We start from the raw sequence: 26,327 nt of genomic DNA, 5'->3' as shown, positions 1-26,327 counted from the left end.
TGCTAAACTTTTGAGGTGGGATGCAGGAAAGGTTAGGGACAGGTTTGGCTGTATGAGTAGGTTTAAGGGATTTGTTAGCGAATTGTAAAAAATAACTAGAATACAAATGGATTAAACGACTTAACTTAGAGAGTATACCATGACTGACAACATGTGGTTTGATACCTTGCAGCAGCCATTTTGTAAAATGCATTTTTCATGAAATTTGTCCCTGGTGTTACTGTCACTGGTGTTACCTACCTTATTGGTAAATAAATGCACAAAAAAAACCATTAGGCTGTCATTTTATGTGTATTTATAATGTCAAAAGGTAATCTAATAATGTGGTCTAAGTTGAAATGTTAGAAAAAGAAATACATTTTAAGACATCTTGGCATAGCAAAAATGGACATTTCTGTAGAATGACCCAATTCTAAAAATGTAATTACGTAAATTAATTACAGATGTAATTGCATGCAGGTATTTTTTTTTTTAATATGTAAATGCAGTGTACAAAAATTGCATTGTATCACATGATTCATTAGTAGTTAAGGCCACCTAATATAAAGTTGCACTTAATATTTGACTGTTAAAATACACTTATTTTTGTACTGTGCATGATCCTTTAGAAATCATTCTGTTGTGCTGATTTGGTGCTTGAAACAATTATCATCATGATCAATGTTGATCAAAGCTTTTTTTTTTTTTTTTGTTTGTGGAAACTGTGATCTAATAGTTGGTAGTTTATGGTATGCCCTCATTTAGATAAAGTAAACGTGTGGTGTGTGGAGGAACTGAATGTGCTTAACTGTGTCAAGACATATAGTTCTTTCCCTTATGTATGGTTTTTTTTCCACCTCGTGATGCTGTGTGTTCAGAGCGGGATTTTAGAGATTTCTCTTTACTAAAAGAGTAAGCTTTATGAATTATTCTATGATTATAGTATTATATTATTATTTTATTAAAAGCAGATTGCAAACTCCCACCATAGTGTCTGGTAAATCTTATCTCAAGCCATATAGTCATATCTCTACTGTTTCTTTCGCGCTCACGAGTTCAAGATAGTAGTACACTTCAGTAACACGCCGCTGACTTGTACCGCTCCCGTAGGACAATACCACATACCAACCCTCACCCGAACATACACACACCTCCCCCTAATGCTATTCGCTTGCCTATACAGTCCTCACCTTTGACCCTTGTAGGGGGTGAATCTCCCTCTCTTCATTTTTTTCTCTTTCACTCTTTTCTGTTCTTGTTATTTAGTCTTTTTATTAGCATTTTTATTGTCTTGTGTTGAACTTTCTATGTTTCAGCGTGTGTTGAGATTCCCGTTTTAACTAAAGCCAAATCTAAACTTAGATTTTATTTGCCACAGCAATAAAAGGAAGAAATCCCATGCAGTTTGTTCTGGAGAATATGTTAACAGATTTTGGTTCTGTGGTTGGTGTCCCATCATCCACAGCTCCATTGCTGGACGTAAGACCCGCTTACAGGTAAATTGCAAAAGTTTGCATGTTTTCTCTAAACAGTCGAAGGAGAGATCAAAAGGGGTGGCAGTCCTCTTCTTTCTTCTGGATGTGATTTCCACACCGTTGACCAATCAAAGTGGTCGTAGACTTGGGTCGTGACATGATGGGTTTAAACTGGTTCAGAGGTGGCAAGCAAGAGGGATGTTTTTGTAGTAATGGGGGTGGGGATGTAAAAACTCAGTTGTGGGTGGGATGTGGACGCGTCAGGTTGGGGGATGGGTTTGGGAACGGGGTGATTGATCAGTGGGAGAGCGAACAGATTGGTGGTCTTGCCTTTTGTTAACATTTGTTGTACCTTTTTGGTGCTTTCCTGGTCTCAATGTACTTGTATTCCCCTCATTTGTGCATAATCTTGGAAGCTGACACAAAGAAAGCACTGCTTCAAGGCCTTGAAATGTGCATGGCCATTTTCAAGATTGCACAATGCGTGATTTCAATTGGTTTGGCCTAGGCACGCTTGCTTTGCTGATCTTTGTGGCGTGAAACACCCTTGCAGGATTCTTTGTTCCCTGATTGGCTGTTTTGCCCGCCATTTGCATGAAGGGAGCTTGAAAGCGGGTGAACGGCGCCATTTTCTCTGCCTGTCAACCGGTGGGCGTCAACCTTCCGGAGTTCAGAGGTCTTTAGGGTTTCTGCTCTCCGTCACCAGAAAAGGGTTGCCCCTCCCACATGACCTCTAGCACCAATTTCCCTCCTTGATCCTAAACACATGCATTGCATCAGAAGTTTGCTGCTACGCCCTCTAGAGGTTCCAGAGTGCTATAGTTATCTGGTCTCCTTATAACTGTGTCATTGTTATAGTGATGGAGCAATGCCATGTTGCAGTTCTCTATTGGACTTTATAGTCAATTCACTCTTTTTTTCCACTCTTTGCATTGCTTGGACATTGCTGTAGTTACTTGCATTTCTTTCTTTTTCTCTCTCTCTTTCTTGGGCGATGAGTTTGGATGCTTCCGGGGCAGCTGGCATTAAGCTACATCAGTGTCTAGTTTCAATATACCCATTCAGACTCCTCTCTCTCTCTCTCTCTCTCTCTCTCTTTCTCTCTTTCTCCTCTGCCCATTCCGCCTCGCTTCCAACGAACGGCGAGCAGGACCGATGCTCCCGAGCATCTTCAAGATGTTTCATCTACCTATAAATAATACCTTCTTCCAGATCATTTTGAGAGATTTTTCTCTAACCTCACAGGTCCTGTCCTCGATTTTCATACATGGTGTTAATTTATGAACATAAATCATGTCACACTAGAATTATCTGAATTATTCTTTAGTCAACACGTACTTGTGTGCTGCATGTGTATGTTGTTGCACCATGTCAAAGTTTTGGACTGATCCGCATCTAATATTTATGTGTACATTTATGTTTATTTATACTTTTGTCCAGAGGGACTTACAGAGCATTCAAGGTATATATTTTATCAGTCTCTTCTCTTTTTTTTTTCAGAGAGTCATTAAAAATAAATAATGAATGTTAAATGCAATGACTTGAATACCACTCTTTTGTAATGAGCACATTTATTAATTTCTCAATTACAATTGATTTTTTTTTTTTTAGGTTTTTTTTTTTTTTTTTGTGGTGCAACTCTCCAAAGCATTTGTTTAAAAAAATAATAATAAAAAAAAAGAAAAGAAAGGTGTAAATAAACCATATTTTAGTCAAATGTTTGAAACATTTTCAAAATGATTTTTTAAAAAATATATTCTCTTTATACACTACCAGTCTGGATTTTCTTTTAAAGAAGTCTCTTCTGCTCACCAAGCCTGCCTAAATTTGATCCAAAGCACAGCAAAAACAGTAAAATTTTGAAATATTTATTTTCTTTTCTGTTTAAATATATATTATTATGTAATTTATTCCTATGAATTTATGTGGAACTTTTAGAATCATTACTTTAGTCACATGGTCCTTTAGAAATCGTTGCTGCTCAAAAACGTATTATGTTGAAAACAGCTGAGTAGAAATTTTCAGGTTTCTTTGAACAGAATTGATCTGAAATCGAAATATTTCGTAACATTATAAATGTTTTTATCATCACTTTAGATCAATTTAAAGCATCCTTGCTAAAAAAAAAGTATTAATTTCTATAATTTCCAACCCAAAAAAATTATACTGACTCCAAGCTTTTGAATGATATAGTGTATAATGTTACAAAAGCTTTTACTTTCAGATAAATGCTGATCTTTGGATCTTTCTATTCATCAAAGAAACCTGAAAAAAATGTACTCAACTGTTTTAAATATTGATGATAATAATAATAATAGGTGTTCTTTGAGCAGCAAATCAGAATATTAGAAGGCTTTCTGAAGGATCATGTGACTGGAGTAATGATGCTAAAAAAATCAGCTTTGAAATCACAGGAATAAATTACATTAAAATATATTTAAATTGAAAGCAGTTATTTTAAATAGTAAAAATATTTCAAAATTGTACAATTTTTGCTGTGCTTTCGATCAAATAAATGCAGGCTTGGTGAACAGAAGAGACGTTTCAGTGTGTGTTGAGATTCCTTTTTTTTCATTCAAGGTTTATGGAAAACATGTTAATTTTTATGTCAAACTGAAAATGGAATTAAAAGTTAATCAAATTCGTATCAAACCAAGATGAATGCAAAGATTACATTAATAAAAACTTGACATGTTTTAGACTTCATACCTTGCATAGTCTGTTGATCAGTACACAAAAGTAGTTGTTTTAACTCTTTTTCAGCACATAATTGCAATGTTAAAATATTCCCCAAGAACTTGATTTATATCCGTTCACTCGTATGGTATGTGAAAGGAGGAAAGTTTTAATATCAGAGCTAAAATTAAGTACCATTTATGATGCGAGTTTGCGTTCAGGTGGATTTATCCCTGTTCTGACTTTGACTTTCACCTTTCCATGCATCTCTTTTCACATCATTTAGATATAGACAAGACCGGGACCTTTCTGAACACTAGCTGTCGGTGTAAATCAGCATTTGGATGATGTTGGATGTCATTAGTGTAATTAGTTTTTATGTGATTGTGGGTGTAAACTCGAGAGCAGTTTTTGTTAAAGATGTCTGCGGCTGTAACGGCTGATCTCGTTCTTTTTGTATTGGATGTAATGACAGCTCTTGTTTCATGAAGCAAAGTTAGTGAGGGAATCTTCTCTAAGCCTAATTTCTCTCTCTTTTTCTCCTTTTACAGGACCAGAAAGCTCCAGATCAGAAACATTCCACCACACCTACAGTGGGAGGTGAGTCTGGGTGTGTCTGTGTGTTTTGACAGTAAAACTTCTTCAGTTATTCTCAATCAACACAACGATGCTCTTTACACAAGTATTCTGCCGAAGTGCCAGGGTTGCTCTTAAGGATGTTTTTTTTTAGACACATTAAAGCATAATAAATTATTGTGTACTTGATGATTCTAATCCATTCATAGATTCGGGGATTATTTGTGACCCTGGACCACAAAACCAGTCTTAAGTAGCACGGGTATATTTGTAGAAATAGCCAAAAATACATTGTATAGGACAAAATTATACATTCTTTTATGCCAAAAATCATTAGGATATTAAGTAAACATCATGCTCCATGAAGATATTTTGTAAATTTCCTACCGCTAATATATCAAAACTTTTGTTTTTTGCTAAGAACTTCTTTTGGACAGCTTTAAAGGAGATTTTCTCAATATTTAGATTTTTTTTTTTTTTTTTTTTTTTTTTTTTTTTTTATGCACCCTCAGATTCCAGATTTTCAAATAGTTGAATCTCAGCCAAATATTGTCCTATCCTAACAAAACCATACATCAGTGGAAAGCTTATTTATTCAGCTTATATGTGATGTATATATCACAATTTTAAAAACAAATGACCTTTATGACTGGTCAGGGTCACATTTTAAGTTTAACGTCAAAAACACCTCAGATGTAAATGTTTATGCGTCACTGAAGAGAAATTGCAAAAACCTGCATTTTTTTGCCTCTTCCAAAAAGAAACCTAAAAAAAGTTTTATTATATTATATGTGACCCTGGGCCACAAAATCAGTCATAAGGGTCAATTTTTCCAAATAAATAAGCTTTCCATTTATGTATGGTTTGCTATGATAGGACAATATTTGGCCGAGATACAACTATTTGAAAATCTGGAATCTGAGGGTGCAAAAAAATAAAAATATTGAGAAAATCACCTTTAAAGTTGTCCAAATGAAGTTCTTAGCAATGCATATTACTAATCAAAAATTAAGTTTTGATATATTTACAGTAGGAAATTTACAAAATATATTAATGGAACATGATCTTTATTTAATATCCTAATGATTTTTGGCATAAAAGAAAAATCGATAATTTTGACCCATACAATGTATTTTTGGCTATTGCTGCAAATATACCCATGCTTAAGATTGGTTTTGTGGTCCAGGGTCACATATTACATTAGATTAGATTAGATTATTAAAATGCACATTTTCAAATATTTATGTGGACAAAAAATTGCAATGTAATAAATATATAATTTATTGTGAATTATATCAGTTTTGATGCAACTTTCTGCAATGTGTCTGTTTAATCTAACTGCAACATTTTAACTTTCCCCTTCATGTTCTGGCAAAGGAAGCATCTTAAGTTTGCCCTAGAAAACTGTCTGAATGTAAGATTTAAGCATCACCAAACAGAAATTGCTATTTCATTTTACATTGATCGGACAAGATTGTCCCGCTGCAAACCAATGCTGCTGTTATGTGCTGATGGGATGCTCAGATCGGTTTTAATAGTGCCACAAAGTTGCTAAAAAGTTTTACACACTGGGGGAGAATGAAGCTACAAATGGCTCACTTATAACTGTCTTTGCATATTCCATTAGAAAAATATCAAAATGATACTTTTCCTAAAAAAGAAACCTGACAAAAAGGGAGGATATATATATATATAATAAAGTCGTTTTAAAAAGTAAATAAGTAAAATACTTTTTTCAGCCTCTACCAAAAGGAAATTTGATAAAAATTAAATTGAATCAAAAATAAAAATAAATAAATAAATAAAAAGCATTTATGTGGACATAAGAACCGCAGCACATTAATCGCATAATCAGTTCTGTGCAGTTCCGTCAGTTTGGTGCAAATTTCTGCAACGCATCCATTTAATCTGACTCCGAAGAGCAAAGTTTGAACTTTCGCTGCATGTTCTGGCAAGGGCAGTACCCTGTGTTGATTTACACTTCAAGTTTTATCCATGTCATTCAGGTTAGGTGATCTGTGTGTGATTATGAGATTACACCCTCAACATACAGCGCCTACATTTGTGTGTGTGTGTGTGCGCGGGCGTGGCACAGTGCGTGCGTTTTCTCCGATGGTTGTTGTACTGGCTGACTGTTGTTCTTGCGGGGCGGGGTCTCTCTTGGCAAGTCTCCAGCAGGCCCCACTTCTGCCAGCCACTTGCGCCAGCGTCGACCACTAGGAGGCGACACTTTTTGTGGCAAAAACCAATCTGATGCCAACCAGGTTTTAATGGGTGAAACATGTAGTTCAGTTTGACTTGGAGAAATTAAGCCTACTATCGTATACCAAATACACTTCTGGTTTGGGATGAACTCAAATCTGAGTTTTTGACTTCACAGAAACTTGTTAGTTCCTGATGTAAGGTTTGAAAGTTCTAAGTTCCTAAGTGAAATTTGTGTGGTTACTAAACAGATAAGATATGATTCTGATTTAGAATGTTTCTGTAATACAGAATAGAATAATAAAAAAAAAAAAACGTAAAAGAACTATATGCTGTTAAGTCTTGAAACCAATTGAGTCGGCTGCTCCATTGTTTGTTGCTACAGTTGTAAGTAAATTTACAATCAGAATCTTTATTTTTTTTCTCTTTCATTCATCTCTTTTATCTGTTGTAGGTTCTTGATGGTCTGCTTGCCCAGTATGGAACTGTTGAGAACTGTGAACAAGGTAAATTGAGTCTTTTATGTTTTGAAATATGTATGACTAATTATTGCAATTTAAAATAGTGATTATCTATTTTAATATACTTATGATGCAAAGCTAAATTTTCAGCATCATTACTCCAGTCTTCAGTGTCACATGATACTTCAGAAATCGTTTTAATATGCTGATTTATTATCAATGTTGGAAACAGTTGTGATGTTTCATATTTTTTGGAACCTGTGGTACCTATTTCAGGATAAAATGTTAAGAAGAACAGCATTTATTTTAAATAAGAATCCTTTCTAACAATATACACAACCATTCAAAAGTTAGTGATCTGTAATTTTTTTTGAAAGAAATTAATACTTGTATTTAGCAAGGATGTGTTAAATTGATACAAAAGTGATCAAAGGACTTTGAAAAGATTTCTAGTTTGAATAAATGCTGTTCTTTTTAACTTCTTATTAATCAAAGAATCCTGAGAAAGGTTCCAAAACAAAAGTAAGCATCACAACTGTTGCCGACATTGATAATAAATCAGTATATTAAAATGATTTCTGAAGGATCATGTGACACTGAAGACTGGAGTAATGATGCTGAAAATTCAGCTTTGCGTCACCGGAATAAATGATATTTTTAAAAATATTTTTTAATAGAAAATGATTATTTTTAAGCTGTAATAATATTTCACAATATTACTGTTTTTTCTGCATTTTTGATCAAATAAATGCAGCCTTGATAACGCGCAAGAGAATTCTTTAAAGAAAAAATTAAAAATCATACTGATCTAAAACTTTTGAATTTTTGCAGTGTTTGTCCTAAAGATGCATCAAAAGCATACTGAACACCTGGAAATGTTGCAAGTGCTTTTACACCATCAAAAGAACCCAAAGAGAGTCGAAAATTCCACTTGTTTACTCTCTTTTTCTCCGTTCTTATTTTTTCCATAGTGAATACAGACAGCGAGACTGCAGTTGTGAACGTCACATATGGGACACGGGAGCAGGCTAGACAGTGAGTGAACTTTGCCCTAAAACCTTAATTTTACTTAATTTTTTTCCCTCTTGTCCTGCATTGTTTGGACAAACAGATCCTCTCCTCAAGCTCACACCATGTTGCTCTGCTGGGTTGATTTGGATTCTCAGTGTTTTGGAAGTGCTACATTACAAAAAATAAAATAAAAACATAGCTACAAGTGACTGTGCATATTGAGCTGTGATAAAATAAAGTATTTTAAGATAAAAATGACACATTTTAGCTTTAAAATGGCTTGTCTTTCTGTAAAATCAAACGAAACATTCACCACACAGCATGCGTCCTCTCGCTGTTTTTTTCCTTGTTTGCGGCTGACACCTACTGGTGATTCAGCGGCTTTGCAAGCTTTTATTCAGGTGAGCTAAATATGCAATCTGTCAGCCTGGATTCCTCATCCTATTAATTCATAATGTTGCTTAATAATCATTTAGGCACATCACTTCCATATGATTTAATCTTTGTACATTTAATCAATCAGCATTCATCTGCACCGTAATGGCATTTTTCCCAAGATACTGTCAGTTACTTTAAACCCTGTTGCATTTATGCATATATCATTTATGCTTTTCATCTCAAAGAGCAATCCAGAAGCTCAACGGTTACCAGTTTGAGAACAACGCCCTGCGTGTGTCATACATCCCCGACGAGAACTCTGATACCGATTCTCAACGAGGCCCAGACAACGGACGGCGTCCCGGATACGGTCCGCGGGGAAACTCCCGCCAGATGTCGCCTGGTTCTGGAATCCCCACCAAACATCAGCATGCCGACATCCCACTCAGGCTGTTGGTTCCCACGCAATACGTGGGCGCCATTATCGGCAAGGAGGGCGCCACCATCCGTAACATCACCAAGCAAACTCAGAGCAAGTGAGTGACAGACTTTAAGTATGACTTAATGGTAAAAGAAACTAATTTAATTAAGAAAAATGTCAGTTCAATGTACTTTTTTGACTGACTGTTTTAGAATTTTCTTTGTGTATTTTATACACTGTTCATTGCATAACCTTTACCATACCGCCCTCTCTTCTCCTCTCATCTCTCAGGATCGATGTGCATCGTAAAGAGAACGCAGGTGCCGCTGAAAAGCCCATAAGTATCCATTCTACCCCAGAGGGCTGTTCAGCTGCCTGCCGCATGATCCTGGAAATCATGAACCAGGAGGCCAAGGACACCAAAACGTGAGTGTCAACCACAGTCACAACCAGAACAGTCATCCCTTACACTATTTGTTTTTTTTCTTCAAAATATATAAACTGCTGTTCAAAAAGTTTGGGATCAGTAAGATTTTTAATGTTTTTTTTTTAAGTCTCTAATGCTCATCAAAGTTGCATTTATTTGATCAAAAATACAGAAGAAGTCTGTCATATTATGAAATATTATTGCAATTTAAAATAACAGTTTTCTATCTTAATATACTTTAAAATATAATGTATACCTGTTATGCAAAGCTGAATTTTTCAGCAATCTTTAGTGTCACATGATTCTTCAGAAACCATTCTAATATGCTGATTTATTATTAATGTTGAAAACAGTTGTGCTGCTTAATATTTTTGGAACCTGTGATACTTTTTTCAGGATTCTGTGATAAATAAAGTTTAAAACAACAGCATTTTTTTTCACAATGGAAATCTTTTTGGTATCACTTTTTATCAGTACACATATTAACACATCCTTGATGAATAAAAGTATTAATTTCTTTAAAAAAAGAAAGAAAAACAACTACTGACCCTACATTACAGTAGTGTGTATTGTTACAAAAAAGTTCTATTTTAAATAAATGCTGTTCTTTGTGTTTTATTCATTAATGAATCCTGAAAAAAGTAGAAGAGGATCCAAAAAAAAAAGCAGCAAAACTGTTTCCAACATTGATGATAAATCAGCATATCAGAATGATTTCTGAAGGATCATGTGACACTGAAGACTAGAGTAATGATGCTAAAAATTCAACTTTGCATCACAGGAATAAATTGTAGTTTAGAGTATATTAAAACAGGAAACCACTATTTTAAATTGCAATAATATTTCACAATATTAGTGGTTTCTTTTGTGTGTTTTTTTTAATCAAATAAATCAGCCTTGATGAGCATAAAAGACTCCTTTTAAAAAAACTAAACATTTTTAAAAATCTTACTGATCCCAAACTTTTGAACAGCAGTGTATGTAATAAAGTAATAATGTCCATTGTATATAAATGCACATCTACATTACTATTACAAAGTTTGGGGTTCAGTGCATTGTTTTAAAATTAAATTAGTATGTTTATTGTTTAATTTATGAAAACGTACGGTAAAGACTATTCAATTATTACAAAAGATTTATATTTCAAATAATGCTGTTCTGTTAAACAAATCAGCATATTATAAAGATTTTTGAAGGATCATGTAACACTGAAGACTGGAGTAATTATGCTGAAAATTCAGCTTTGCATCATAGGAATAAATTACATTTTAAAGTATATTAAAATAGAAAACCACTATTTTAAATTGCAATAATATTTAATTTTTTTTTTGATCAAGTAAATGCAGCCTTAATGAGCACAAGAGACTTCTTTTTAAAAACATTAAAAATCATACAGATCCCAAACTTTTGAACAGCAGTGTTAGTGATAAAGTAATGATGTCTGTTGTGTAAATGGATATCTACTTTACCATTCAGCAAATCAGCATATTATAATGATTTCTGAAGGATCATGAGACACTGAAGACTGGAGGAATGATGCTGAAAATTCAGCTTTGATCACAGGAATAAAGTAGCCTACATTTTAAAATATATTAAGACTGAAAACTATTATTTTCATTTGTAAAATTATTACACAATATCACTGTTTTTACTGTTTTTGAGCAAAAAGCGCTTCCGACTCCAAATTTTCAATTACATTTTTTCAACATACAGTTCATTGCAATATCAGTGCTGACTTATGTCTGTTCTCAGATCAGTATTAACAGATACTCTTCATTTCTGTTAGTGCCGACGAGGTGCCTCTAAAGGTTCTTGCTCACAACAACTTTGTTGGCCGTTTGATTGGCAAAGAGGGACGCAACCTGAAGAAAGTGGAACAAGACACTGACACCAAGATCACAATTTCACCGTAAGCAATGAAAGGACTCAATCATAAAACTAAACCAGTGGACTTATGCTCTACTGAGTGTTCTTAACATGATTTTTTTTCTGAATGTCTCTTAATGCAGACTGCAGGATCTGACCCTTTATAACCCAGAAAGGACAATTACAGTGAAGGGCTCAATCGAAGCGTGTTGCCTGGCAGAACAGGAAATCATGAAGAAAGTGCGCGAGGCGTATGACAATGACATCGCTGCCATGAATGTGAGTTTGTATAAGAGACACAAAAAGAGAGAATACTTTATTGTAAGTGTAATTTGTTTAATCCTAATCTGAATGAATCTATTTCACCTTCATCCAGCAACAGACCCACCTGATCCCCGGACTAAACCTGGGCGCAATCGGCCTCTTCCCGCCATCCTCTGCCATGCCGCCTCCCGCCCTCGGAAACTCTGTGCCTGGTCCCCCCTATGGCCCTATTGGGGTACGAACAAATTATCTCACTGTTCATTATTTAAAAAAAATCATAGATACTAATGTCACTTAAAATAGTCCTCTGTGGCATTTTTACCTTATTATGGTCGGTTAACGCGGTTCTCTTTTGTGTTCACCATATGTTGTGGTGCGACAGTCTAAGCGGTTATTCATTTTTTTGTGTCTCCCCACAGGCCGCTGAACAGGAGACCGTCCATGTGTACATCCCAGCCCAAGCCGTAGGAGCCCTTATTGGCAAGAAAGGACAGCATATCAAGCAGCTAAGCCGTTTTGCTGGAGCTTCTATTAAGGTAACATTCATGAAAGTGTATTGTGGGTAATCTCTTTGGTTTTCAATGCTTATAATAGCATTTAAAAAGTAGCAAAAAATAGTTTACCCAAAAATGTAAATTTATTTATTATTTACTCACCTTTATGTGTTGTTGCAATGTTTTCGATTGGTGAACAAATTTTGTTTTTTAGAATTTTAGAATTTTTTGCAACATTATAAATGTCTTTACTGTCACTTTTGATCAGTTTTAATTTATTTAAAAAAAAGAATAATAATAATAATAAAAAATACATTTACTGAGCCCAAACTTTTGAATGTTATTGTAAAACACACAAATTTTGTTAAATATCACCATATAAATTTCACGAATGAAAGTAAAATGAAGGTGAGTAAATGATGGAAAAGGTGAGTAAAGGATGAAAAATGTTCATCTTTCATGTTGTGGTTCATGTTCTCTTTTTCTGAAGTACATAGCTGTGTCAAGATGACTTCAACTCTCGAATGCATTTTTTCCTCAGATTGCACCAGCAGAGGCTCCAGACTCAAAAATGCGAATGGTCATTGTTACAGGACCACCTGAGGCCCAGTTCAAGGTTTGCATGAATGCATGTTTTGCAAACTAATTTCAGAAAATATCTGAGAGGACTTTGCTGTCAGGCAGACCCAAGTCATTTATGAAGCTCTGTGTGTTTTAGGCTCAAGGCAGAATATACGGTAAGCTGAAGGAGGAGAACTTCTTTGGCCCCAAAGAGGAGGTGAAGCTGGAGACACACATCAAAGTAGCAGCTGCAGCTGCAGGAAGGGTCATTGGAAAGGGCGGGAAAACCGTAAGTTGTACATCATTAACATATGACTGGAAAATATTATGATAACAAAGAGTTTCTTTGAAGTTGCTTCATGAAATGAAATGATCACAGAGGAAGTTACTTATTAGGTGTGCACAATATGTGACCCTGGACCACAAAACCAGCCATAAGGGCCTATTTTTTTTTAATTGACATTTATACATCATCTAAAAGCTGAACAAATAAGCTTTCCTTTGAAGTATGGTTTGTTAGGATAGGACAATATTTGGAAATAGGAATCTGAGGGTGAACAAAAAAATCAAAATATTGAGAAAATCGGCTTTAAAGTTGTCCAAATGAAGTTCTTAGCAATGCACTAATCAAAAATTAAGTTTTGATATATTTATGGTAGGAAACTTACAAAATATCTTCATGGAACATGATCTTTACTTAATATCCTAATGATGTTTGGCATAAAAGAAAAATTGATAATTTTGACCCATACAATGTATTTTTGGCTGTTGCTACAAATACACCCCTGCTACTTTAGACTGGTTTTGTGGTCCAGGGTCACATATATCAGTGATAGTATGGTTACCATAATAGCTATTATTATTTTTATGGATTTAAATTATTTCTATTTTTTTATTGCTCTGTCAATCCAATTGATAAAACAATACAAATTTGATAATATTATTTATTATCAGCAAGTGGTACACTGTATCAACCTCTATAAGTGTGCAAGTGATCTCTTCATCTATATTAAAATGTTTATATGGATGATTACTAAACTAAAGCCATAAAGAAAAATATTACTTGACGTAAAATAACCATTAACTGATATAAAATATTAAAAATGTATTTGAGCTAGTTCTAAAGGCAACATTTCTCATTTGCATTTAGTTTAACTAAATAAGCTTAAATTAATGAACAAAAATTAATAGACTATATCCACAAGTTTCCGGGGGGCGCTACTGTAAAAAAGAACGTGGGTACAACTTCCAGTGAGGCGGCAGACGTAGTATACCAATGGTATTTTGAGTGCTAATTAGCGAAGAGGCTAAATGTTTTTTAGACCATTGTTTATTTTGTAAAGACGCACACCTTTATGAGAGATTTAGCGAAACATGCTAATGATTGTGTTCCCACATCATTAGCATGTTTCGCTAAATCTTGAATGACTGTCAGCTAGTGAAATGACATTTGAACTGAGACATCAGAGCTTGTGTTAAAGGGCATGCCACATGAAGCCTCGATTCGAGGCTTGTTAACATAGAAATCCCTTTCGTAGAAGCCTCACTTTCTGTCCAGTCATGTGTGATTCACTTTGCGTGTCCTAATGTTCGACCCCCAGATCTTACTTTGCGGTTAACATTTTCATTGGGACCTATTTAATAATTACGTTTTTAAATACGAAGTCATACAAGTAATATGAAGTATACAAATTATTTCTGGAAAATTAAATGTATGCCATATGCAATTAATATATGTGTACATTATTCTTCTATTACATCATATTGATATTCGTACTGACATTTAATGGCACTATTCAATGTGTAAATTAATTTATCAGAGTCAGAAATTCAGCAAACAAACACACACACGAGTCGATCCATGGAAAATTGTGGTGAATGTGTCTTCCGACGGAGCTTTAGTCTTTTGGCTGCTTTATTTTTTACTAACCACCAGATCACACTGTTTTCTACACTCTAAAAGTGTTGAATCTTTTCCCGAAAAAGTCAGAGAAAAGTCTCTGTGCTTCACGAGGCTTCATTTGCCCGTCACTCCTGTCAACTGTTGGATGAATGAGTGTCACGTCCCGCTTGTTTACTTTGAACCGGAAGACGCTCCCACTTTTGACGCAAGGCCTCATGGGGCGTAGGAAACTTGTGGATAGACCAGTGGTTCTCAAACCTGGTCCTGGGGGCCCCCTGCTCTGCACATTTTGCAAGTCTTCCTTATTAACACACCTGATTGAGATCATCAGCTCATTAGTTCAGTTCATGGATCTCTCTCTTAATGAGTTGATGATCTCAATCAGGTGTGTTAAATAAGGGAGACATGCAAAATGTGCAGAGCAGGGGACCCCCAGGACCAGGACTGAGAACCACTGATATAGACATTTTAAAAACTCTTAATTCCAAACACACACCAGAATTATTCTAACAACATCTAAGATTAAATGAAAAACAGAAAATATAAAAATGAAACCTTATCTTTATGAAACTATAATAGTATTCCAAAGATAAAACCATAAGGGCCTATTTTTTTTAAATTGACATTTATACATCATCTAAAAGCTGAACAAATAAGCTTTCCTTTGAAGTATGGTTTGTTAGGATAGGACAATATTTAGAAATAGGAATCTGAGGGTGAACAAAAAAATCAAAATATTGAGAAAATCGGCTTTAAAGTTGTCCAAATGAAGTTCTTAGCAATGCACTAATCAAAAATTATAATAGTATTCCAATGATAAAACTATTAAGGTCCTTGCACACAGCGTCCAAATTGTATATTTAAAAAAAAAAAAAGTTTTTTTTTTTTTTTTTTTAATGACAGACAAAAGTGTTGGAACCAAATGTGATTGACACAATGTGAGGTTGTTTTTATTTTTTACTGTGTGAAAATTTTGAACAAGAATTTAAAACTTGGTGTGCAAGAACCTTTTCTTTATAATACCATGTACTACTACTTTTACTACTATTTTAAGTTTGGAGTCTAAAATATTTTTAAAACTAAGAATCCTGTACCTTTGATTAAGGATGAATAGAATAGAATAGCATAGCATAGCATAGAATAGAATAGAATAGAATAGATATTTGAAATAGAAATCTCTTGTAACATTAAAAAATGTCTTCACTGTCACTTTTAATCAACTGAATGTATATTTTTCGGAATAAAAATGTAAATATCTTTAAAAAGATATTATAGAGAGAAAGAGTGAGTTGTTGTTTTTTTTTTTTTTTTTTTTTTTTTTTTTTAAATCAAATGTAAATTCATGTCCCAGTCAAATTTCTTAAACGTTACTTACACTATCAGAAAAAGAAAAGAAATCTGTTTTATATTTTAACATTAACAATGTAATCAATATTCTATTTATTAAAGCCAAGAATGAATCTCATCAAGTTAGTGTTTTTAAGCATTTTACATTTATTCCAAAAAAATAACTTAAGGCAATAACAATTTAAACACTATATTGTGAACTTCTGTTCAGCTATTCTTTTTAATCGTTAACTTTTAACTTTTTAAGGTCATCAGTCATTAAAGCTCAATAAATATTGGTCACAGACACAGAGATTTACTTTATATTCACTAAAAACTCCCACAGATCATGTTTTCAGGCCATTTCAAGTCTTTTTTGACATAACAAAGTGGTTATATCTAAGTGTGTAAGTTTACTTTTTTTTTTTTTTTTTTATTTAGTCTTCCCATTAACGCCATTACATTGTTTATTCAGACTGATTTGCAAATGCAGAATGCACACAAACACAAGAGGTGGGATTTATCGAATGAATCATAGCCGATCATAACCAGTCATAGCCAATCATACTGCTCTCATGTGACTTTCCCCCATTCATTCTCAGTTATCCCCCACCAAACTCACCGCATGCTTCAGGGGGTCTGTTAAAACTCAATTGGTTCAGGTGAGGTGAGACACAGACTCCCGCTGTAACTTTACCTGCTGGTGTCGCTGTTGGACAATGTTTCTTTAGAAAAACAAGTAATTTATACACTTTTTAGTATTATATTTTGTAATATTACTATTGTTTTATTTTTTTTCTCATCCAGTATTTTGCTTGTCATGGTTAAACTCTCAGATACATCAAATATGGGGCCAAAGTGAAAATACACATATAATAACTTTATTAAAAAAACAAATTAATGAAATGTGCTTATCAAGACTAATTGATCCTCTGTGTTTAAATGACCAATCACAGGTAAATGAACTGCAGAACCTCACTGCTGCTGAAGTAGTGGTTCCCCGAGAGCAGACCCCTGATGAACACGACCAGGTCATCGTCAAAATCATCGGCCACTTCTACGCAAGTCAGGTCAGTTGCTCATTACTCTGTATTCTCTGCACAAATGTGACTCTAGACCACAAAACCATTCATAAATAGCACTGGTATATTTGTAGCAATAGTCAAAAATACATTGTATGGGTCAAAATGATCGATTTTTCTTTTATGCCAAAAATCATTAGGATATTAAGTAAAGATCATGTTCCATGAAGATATTTTGTAAATTTCCTACCATAAATATATCAAATCTTAATTTTTGATTTGTAATACGCTTTGCTAAGAACTTAATTTGGACAACTTTAAAGGCGATTTTCTCAATATTTGGATTTTTTTGCACCCTCAGATTCCAGATTTTCAAATAGTTGTATCTCGGCCAAATATTGTCCTCTCCTAACAAACCATACATCAAAGGAATGCTTATTTATTAGCTTTCAGATGCTGTATTAATCTTGGTTTCAAAAAACTGACCCTTATGACTGGTTTTGTGGTCCAGGGTCACAAATGTGCTTAGCTTAATTAGGAGGGGGAACCCTAACAGGGCACACAATGCTAAAATGCTCTTTTTTTTTGTTTCCTCTCTAGTTGGCACAGAGGAAGATTAGGGACATTTTGACACAAGTCAAACAGCAGCAGAAAGGTACAGGAGGTACAGGAGCTCCTCAGGGGCCCCATCCGCAGGGCATGTCTGAGCTGGGGACCCCTCAGGGACTGGCACAAGAACCCAGGAGGAAGTAAGGAGGTGGGGCCGCTACCCAGTCAGACGGACAGACAAATGGGAGGACAAACGAGCGGACTGACTGAGAGAAAGAGTGACACACAGACCCAGCGGTAGACAGGGAGAAATGAGCAAACTGAGAGGAATTATAAAGAGAAAAAAAAGACAAAAAAAAACAACAACAACACATGCCTGAGAGAGGGCGAGGAAGCAAGTTTAGTGAAAATGAACGAGAAAAAAAAAGTGATTTTGTTTTTTTGTTTTTTTTTTTAAAAAGAGAGATAACTAGAAAACAGAGACCAGATGCCAGGCCAGGTGGAGTGACTGAGGTTGGCGAGGAGATCCGACAAAGCGGAGCGCCCTCTAGTGAGAGTTTTTTTACTTAAGTTTTTTACTCCAGCTACTCGGGACCCTCAGCCATCAGCAGTCACTTCAAAATGTTAACTGTGTTTTTTTTAAAAGATAGAGATATATGTATAGAAATGTTTATTCAGAGGTATTATTAATGAAATGCAGTGAGGTAGAGATGGGAAAGAGAGAGCAGAGAATACAATTTTGGAGGGTGGAGTCACCAATCAGGTGCCTTCTCCCTGCCTATCAGAGATGAGGGGAGGGGCCAATGTTGTTAACACTGCTCTTGAAGCCCCCCACGCTAAACTGTGGGGGTGACGAGATGAAAAAAAGAAGAAAAAAAATGAGGTTGTAAATATAATCTTCATGACTTTGTGTTGAAATGCTGCACGTTTAACCGTCACCAATCGGGTACCTGGCTTAAAAGGGCTTTCGGCGTTTTTCCGGAAGCTTCCCTTTTAGGCCGCACGCCGTTTGGCCGGCGGGATGTGCGGCGAGAGTTCAGTAAGCGTGTGGGCTAAAGTCGACCTCTGCAGTTGTATTGCAGTGGCTCCGCTTTGATGTGCGGAAACCCATCAGTTCCGCCCTAAACCACGCCGGCGATGATCGCTGGAGCGCCGCTCACACCCAAACGGCATATTTTATATATATTATATATATATGATATGTGAGTTAACCTGGCCCCTCATTGCACCGGAACAGGCAGAACGTGGAAATGAACGTACCGCAATTTCAGAACATCTCTTTTAGGAATGTGTGATTTTACATTCTCACATTTTTTTTCCAAAAAGCAATCGAAAAAGCCTGGCCTTCAGACGCATTGTTCTGTGCTTTTCCTGAGAATTAATATGCAGAGACAAAATCAAGCGAGGACGGTCGGCCTGAATGCCAGGTCTGATGTGACAGGGTACACGTCTGCCTTTAGGTCAGAGGTCAAGAACGAGTGACCGCAAAATGGTTTCTGTGCTCTCTCTCGCCCACTTCGTTCGATGAGGTTGGCCTTTCTCACTGAACCTAGAACAGATTAGATAAAATGAAATTAAGAAAAAAAAACAAAAAACCTACCTCAGGGTATTGTTACCTCAGTATTTCTAATTTCTTTTTCTTTTCTTTTTTCCTTTTTTTGCTTGCTTGCTGGTGTTTTTATATAAAAAGCTGATAGTCTTGAATATTTTATTTTTTTAAGAAAATATTTTACTTTTTTTCTTTTCTTTTTCTTTTCCTTTTTTGGGATGAGTGTATGCGTGAGTGCAACTGAGGGTTTTTTCCTCACCTGAGCTCGAGAGGACTCCCAGGATAATTGTTTCGGTGGTCTCTCTCGCAGCCTTTAGGGCCAGCCTGGGGGTCCTTGGAGAGTCGCACTTGAAATCACTGTTCAATGGGACGTAGGACGGATCATACCATGTCTCACTGGTGCATAATGAACGCTGCCATACCACAGGATTTTACATTTGACGCACAAGCGTTTGTTTGTCATACAAGCTAAAAATGGCTTTGGATGTTTTTTTCCTAACGTGTGCCATTATTTTTGCACCTGTGGTGTGATCTTGATCATTCTGCATTGATTTTGACATCACTGGTTGACTTACTTGAAAGGGCTCGACTTAATCGCCATGCTTGAAAAAACAAAAGCATGTCGACAATCTTCAGCCCCCAAGACACTGAATGTGAACCATTTGACATCTCTCCTTTTTTTTTGGGATCGAGTCTCGTCCTTCCCCATTGTCCTGTGCAAGTGTGCGCGAGTGTGTTTTCTAATTGAGTTTAAAGTGTTAAATCTTTTGGTTGGGGAAGTGGTTTGGGTGTTTTAAAAAGGCAGGAACATAGAAAAACACTCATTTTTTTTAACTGACTGAGAACATAAGGTACCTTTGAAAAACGGAAGCCAAAAGAAAGTAAATGAATAAACGAATCAAATTGAAACGTGTACATACGTTGTTCAATAGAACAATCGGATTTAAAAAAAAAAAAAAAAAAAAAAAGGAACTTTGTATTTTTTTAGAATAAAATACTAATTGGATAAAGGACGGAAAGACTTTTAACCGTTAAAGATGGATGGACACTGCCAGATCACATCCTTTTCAGGCTCCATTCAGACGAAGGGTTTGCTAGCATGTTCACGTGCTTTAACCGGTCAAGGTCTTTTATTTTGTTTTTGTGTTTTTAAAGCTTCCCTTTTTCACACTAGATGGCAGTCTTCTTATTTCTGCTTGAGAATTGAACTTGTCAATGACTCATCTCCATACTGCTCTTCTTCAGGCGGGAAAGAAGTGTCTGTCCTGTTCCAGCCCGTAGTAAATTTCTGTCAAGACACACTCTCACACTTCTGCTCTGTTCAGACTGCAGCAGCTTTTTTGTTTTATATGTTTTTCCTTTTTTTTTTTTTTGGACAGCAAGCTTTGTTTGGACATGACATCTGGTTGCGAACTGTTTCATCAATAAAAGACAAAAAATATGTGAGCGAGAAATATTAACATAATACAGCAGATCTCCGAGAACTAACATAGTTGTGACAAAAAAACGGAAATAGTAGATATATATTATTGTAATTGCATTTTTTTTGTTATTTTGTCTCTTTTGTATTATTATTCTTTGGGTGAAAGGTATAATAAGCGATGAGAGGGAGATGCCCTGGACCGTTAGACAGGTGGACATTTTGTAAAGTTTTGAAAAGCCACATTTGTCCCCCGTTTTCCTTCCCCTTCATCCCTTTCCACCACTCGCTAACGTTACCTTCATCCGCTCGTTTTTTGTTTTGCGTTATTATCCGATTCAAAAGAGACTTGGCGAGCGACGTGTCGTTTCATTTCTGGAGTTGAACGCCCTCTCTCACGCTGGCCTCGTTTGTGACCGTTTTCTCTGTTCAGTTCAGTCGTTTGATGTTGAATTTCTTTGCGATTAATTTTATTTTCTTCTCAAATTATCTCCATTTAGTTCGGATTATAGCTAGGTTTCTCCTCGATCAGAGTTCTTTATGCACAGACACCTCTTACACTGCTACTAGTTCGTTTGAAATACTAACAAATGATTCGTTCTTCACGTAATAGTTGTGCCAAACTGGGGTTCACCTGTTGTTGTACTCCAGGAAAAAGGAACTAATTAAGACTGTTCGCAGTCGGGAACGGATGCAGTGCGGTTCCGTGAGTCCTGCGAGTCGATCGACCTCCCGTTTGGCACTCGGAAGTGTTTTCTTCTCTCCTTTTGTTTTTAATTTCGAGGTCCTCCACACGTCGGTGACGAGGGCTTGAACAAACCGTAGAACCGTTTAGCATACTTGAGCTTCGAAAAAAGAGATAGTATGTTGTTTACTTATGCAAATTCTGTGACGAGTCAAACGAAAGGCTGTCGTTTGTCACACGGACTGATAAGCGTCCACTGGGAAAAGTTGCATTGCAGTGCATAGATTTACACGTAGACCACAGGTTGAAGCGCAGCTTAGTTGGGTGTGATCCTCATCATATCGACGTTGCATGCCACTGTTGTATCTCACCGTGCTAGTTTCTGGCCTCTCCTTAAGAAAGACATTTGGGTGCTACAAATGACGACTCAAACCTCACATAACTAGGAACGCTACCTCAAGACTTAGCCATAAGATTGTTTTTATCAAGCAGATGAGAGCGAAAGTGCATGTTACATTTTACTTTTGACTTTTAATTTATTTTTAGCTCTTCATTTCTCTAGACGTTTGGATAGGATACTACTCCAGCTTAGAGCTGGGACTCTTCGCGGGGCGAGGTGGCAGGACAGGAAACGGATGTGTGGTGTGACGGTTTGCGCGGGAGGAGGAGCATTGAAGAACCTGTGAAATTCTTTTAGTGCACGATATTAAGCTAAAACTCTCTTTATGTTGTACGTTGAGACTTATGGTGCATTCAAGTCGTGTCGGAAGATCGTTTTTATGAGTTGAACGAACGGAATAGTTCACCAAAAAGTGTTTCAATTGCTTAAACTCCTTCAGGACATCTAAGATGTAGAGAAGTTTGTCTTCATCAGATTTGGAGAAACGTAGCATTATATCACATGCTCACCAATGAATCTTCTGCAGTGAATGGGTGCCGTCAGAATGAGAGTCCAAACAGATGATAAAAAAACATATTACAATACAATAATCCACACGACTCCAGTCTTGTGGAGCAAGAAGCTACATGTTTGTAAGAAACGCATCGATCGAGACGTTTTAACTTCAAACCGTTGTATTATACATGTCTTTTATTCATAATATTGCTTTATTTTGTGGATTACTTGTTATTGTGAGGTGTTTTCGATCTCATTCTGACGGCACCCATTCACTGCAGAGGAACCATTGCTGAATTAATCTGTTCTGATGGAAAAAACAAACTCCTCTGCATTGTGACTTATGGCACATTCAAGTCAGTTCGTAAACATCAGATTTATGAGTTGAACAAAGTGGAAAACTTTTTTTTTTTGTGCTAAAATGCTTTGCTTAAAATTTTTAAATTTGCTTGAAAAATTGCTTAACTTTAGCTCCTTCAGGCCATCGAAGATGTAGATGAGTTTGTTTCGTCTTTTATTCGTAATATTGCTTTATTTTGTAGATTGCGTGTTATTCTGATGTTTTTTTCACGCTCATTGTGACGGCACCCATTCACTGCAGACGATCCATTGAATAATGCTAAATTCAACTGTTCCGATGAAGAAACAAACTCATCTACATTGTACGTTGTGAATTATGGTGCGTCATGGGGTGCGTCGGTTCACGTCATGTCGGAAAGATCAGATTTATAAGTTGAACGAAGTGGGAATTTTTTTTTTTTTTTGGGCTAAAATGCTTTGCTTAATTTTTTGAAAATTTGCTTAATTTTAGCTCCTTCAGGCCATCAAAGATGTAGATGGGTTTGTTTCTTCACCAGATTTGGAGAAATTTAGCATTACATCACATGCTCACCAATGGATCCTCTGCAGTGAATGGGTGCCGTCACAATGAGAGTCCCAACAGCTGATTAAAAACCACAATAATTCACACAACTTCTATCTGGTGACGTGAGAAGCTGCGTGTTTGTAAGAAACAAATCCATAAAGACATTTTTTTTTTTTTTTTTTACCTCAAACCACTGTCTTCTATTCATAATCTTGCTTTATTTTGTGGATTACTTGTTACTGTGATGTTTTTTTTTAACTCTCATTCTGACGGCACCCATTCACTGCAGAAGTTTTATTGATGAGTGATGCTAAATTAATCTGTTCAGATGAAGAAACAAGCTCATCCACATCTTGGATGGCCTGAAGGGGAGTACATTTTCAGCAAATATTCATTTAAGCCCTGAATTTCCAAGTTGGTGGCGTGTCGGTGAGAAAATATGGTGGGCTCAATAGCTTGCGTGTACAAAAATTGGTATTGTACAATCATGATAACAGGCCATCCAAGATGTAGATGGGTTTGTTTCTTCATCAGAAAAGATGAATTTAGCATTACCCATCAGTGGATCCTATGTAGTGAATGGGTGCCGTCAGAATGAGAGTCCAAACAGCTGATAAAAATATTACAATAATCCACAAGACTCTAGTATTGTGAAGCGAGAAGCTACGTGTTTATAAGAATCACATCCATCAAGACGTTTTTAACTTTAAACTGTTGTATTATACAGGTCTTCTATCCATAATATTGCTTTGCTCTGATGTTTTTTTTAACTCTCATTATGACGGCACCCATTCACTGCAAAGAATCCATTGATGAATAATGCTAAATTTATCTGTTCCAATGAAGAAACAAACTCATCTACATCTTGGATGTCCTGAGGCTAAGTACATTTTCAGCAAATTTTCATTTTCAAGCACTGAACTTCCAACCCGATCTCATAGTAATTTGTACATGCTTTACAAAGTGGCTATTTTGTACGAAATCGTATGACCTCACTCATACGAATTTGTAAGACTATTGCTAAATTGTACGCGAGTTCCCCAATTCGTATGCATGTATGAATTACCTATCCTTCACTGGGGTCTAAATTCAAAATATGGTGGAAAAACCACATATGATGTGCATTCTGTATTCATCAGTAATAGAAGTTAAAAAATCTTTCGTAGAAAAGGTACGTTGCCATCTTGCACCTGCCAAGTGACTTCAATGCACCATAGAACCTAAGTATTATGAAACTAATGGCACAAACATAACTAGGCCAGCATTCGTAGAGCGACTAAAGATACCTCTGTAGACGAAACACACAACTGTGCCTGTTGCGCTATTTCCTCTGTGTCCTTTCCCACTTCGATGGCACCACACTACCTCCACGCCATGCAGCCTTGACCCTGAGTACAACCCTCCCCCTTTAGAAGCCCTTTTCTCGCTGATCTTGAAAACAGTTTTGCCTTCTTTCTTTCTTTCTTTTGGTGAAACTGGATTTAAATCGGCAACAAAACGGCACGTTCTGCCCGGAGCTTCTACTAACATTCTGTCCTCCACCTGTAGTCCCATGACTTCACTGCCTGAATCAGAAGGCTTGACTCCTGTAACCATGTGTTTTTAATTTTTAATTTCTTTTTTTGTTGATCTACCTCTTAGAATAAAGACAAACAAATAGAACTGATCATAAAACTAAAAAAAGGACACAAAAAGTTCATGTTAAGCTTAATGAATCAATAATAATGATGATGATGATGATAATAATAAATGACTTAAGCAACTGGGTAGCAGCATCTCCATATACTGTAGTGCATAGGAGTCTTTTACTTCCAAAGATGATTTTTTTCGTCAGTTGTTTTTGAAATTTGTTCAGGATGAATTTGGAAATGGAATAAGTGGAAATGTGGGAGGGGAAATAAACATGTCGATTTCACTATCCAATTTTTTTTTCATTATTATTAAACTGACTTTATTTTTAACTTACAAATTCTTCATCTTTCTATTTGATTTATATTTCTGATGGCTTTTAAAAAATGACATAGGATTGTATCTCTTATGTTTGCAATAGAATCCGCTCTCTTTCTCTGTGAACCGCAACATAATAGTATCTTTTCAGGCCACACAGAGCAGCATGATGTTGAAATCGTTTTCATTTTTATTGTTTCATTTCACCTGTAATGATGCAACAGGAGAGTGAAGGTCTGTTGGATTAAATAGGGCACATTTTTAGGAGGATGAGTGAGGAAGGAGACTACCTTTACCAGACGACCTTTATCCCTTCACCCTTCTTACAGCAGGTGCCACAGACATTATCAGGACTTTCAGCCTCTGCCTGCCTGACTTATTTTTTTTTTTCTTTGATTCTCATCCACAATTGTTTTGAACTCCTTGTAAAGAATACAGAGCATAGATATGAATGTGACAATAAAAGATGAGTAAACCGGTGTCGTCTTGTGTCTGGACTGTATTTGTGTGGTTTTTGTCTCTGCATGGTCACATCTAGCATAAATTTTCATCCTAATTTAAATGTGTCATTTGTAATCTTGACTGTGTTTGTCAATGAACTTAATCATTAGAGATCATTAAAAAATTTTAATGCCGATATTGGCATTTTTGACACATGCAGCATATTTTTTTGATGTGATTACGAGATCAATGTGAACTCAATCGACTAGGTTTTATCTATATTTACGCATATATCAGTAACTATAAGGCTTTGAGTCAAAAGTCCTGTTAAAGATCTTAAAGATTATAACACAGTGGAACTTCACTGAAGGTAGATTTAAATAAAATAGGCCTATATTCTCAAGATAATGATATTGTTCACAAATAAAGGTCAAAGATTTGTGAAAATTTTGGCGTTTTATTGTATAATTTTAAATGACCTTATACACTGTAAAAAAAAAAATAAAAAATTGTTGAGTCAGCTTAAAATAATTTGTTACCCTGCTGCCTTAAAATTTTAAGTTCAGTCAGCTTGAAATGTTAAGTTGTACTAAGTGACAACTTGGATATTTGTGTTTGTTAAACTTAAAAGCAAGGTAAGTAACCCAGCTGCCTTAATTTTAAGTTGAATCAACTTAAGTATCTAAGTTGTCACTTAGTATAACTTAACATTTCAAGTTGAGTAAACGTTTTTTGAGTTGACTGAACTTAAAATTTTAAGGCAGCCAGGTAACAAATTATTTTGAGTTGACTCAACAAATTGTTTTTTACAGTGTACATGAATACATTAATTGATTTAAATGTAATTCATTAATAAGAGGATACATTTAGATCACATTTTTAATAACTAAATTGAAGTTTGAATAGCCCTGGTCTGAAAAATTAGGAGGCATTG

At 35.7% G+C, this 26,327-nt stretch overlaps 1 protein-coding gene across 3 annotated transcripts in view; it reads left to right on the top strand.

Moving 5' to 3' along the window:
• igf2bp1 (insulin-like growth factor 2 mRNA binding protein 1) overlaps positions 1 to 19,404 on the top strand; it is a 44,849-nt gene extending 25,445 nt beyond the window's left edge. The window contains exons 3-15 of one of the 3 annotated variants that reach the window (XM_051106176.1): positions 4,682 to 4,730; positions 7,363 to 7,414; positions 8,341 to 8,404; positions 9,004 to 9,294; positions 9,471 to 9,605; positions 11,393 to 11,515; positions 11,616 to 11,751; positions 11,849 to 11,971; positions 12,156 to 12,272; positions 12,772 to 12,846; positions 12,949 to 13,080; positions 16,977 to 17,090; positions 17,643 to 19,404. In XM_051106176.1, coding sequence (XP_050962133.1) covers positions 4,682 to 4,730; positions 7,363 to 7,414; positions 8,341 to 8,404; positions 9,004 to 9,294; positions 9,471 to 9,605; positions 11,393 to 11,515; positions 11,616 to 11,751; positions 11,849 to 11,971; positions 12,156 to 12,272; positions 12,772 to 12,846; positions 12,949 to 13,080; positions 16,977 to 17,090; positions 17,643 to 17,795 — 1,564 coding nt within the window. In that variant the 3' untranslated portion in view covers positions 17,796 to 19,404. The remainder of the gene's footprint in view (positions 1 to 4,681; positions 4,731 to 7,362; positions 7,415 to 8,340; positions 8,405 to 9,003; positions 9,295 to 9,470; positions 9,606 to 11,392; positions 11,516 to 11,615; positions 11,752 to 11,848; positions 11,972 to 12,155; positions 12,273 to 12,771; positions 12,847 to 12,948; positions 13,081 to 16,976; positions 17,091 to 17,642) is intronic. The other 2 variants (XM_051106177.1, XM_051106178.1) reach the window with 2 other exon arrangements.
• Positions 19,405 to 26,327: the final 6,923 nt, after the last annotated feature.

Source organism: Labeo rohita, chromosome 3 (genome assembly GCF_022985175.1).
Source record: "Labeo rohita strain BAU-BD-2019 chromosome 3, IGBB_LRoh.1.0, whole genome shotgun sequence".
In the NCBI taxonomy this organism is placed as follows: Eukaryota; Metazoa; Chordata; class Actinopteri; order Cypriniformes; family Cyprinidae; genus Labeo; species Labeo rohita.
The sequence above is the reverse complement of the archived record's forward strand: the minus strand, read 5'-3'. Positions and strand labels throughout refer to the sequence as shown.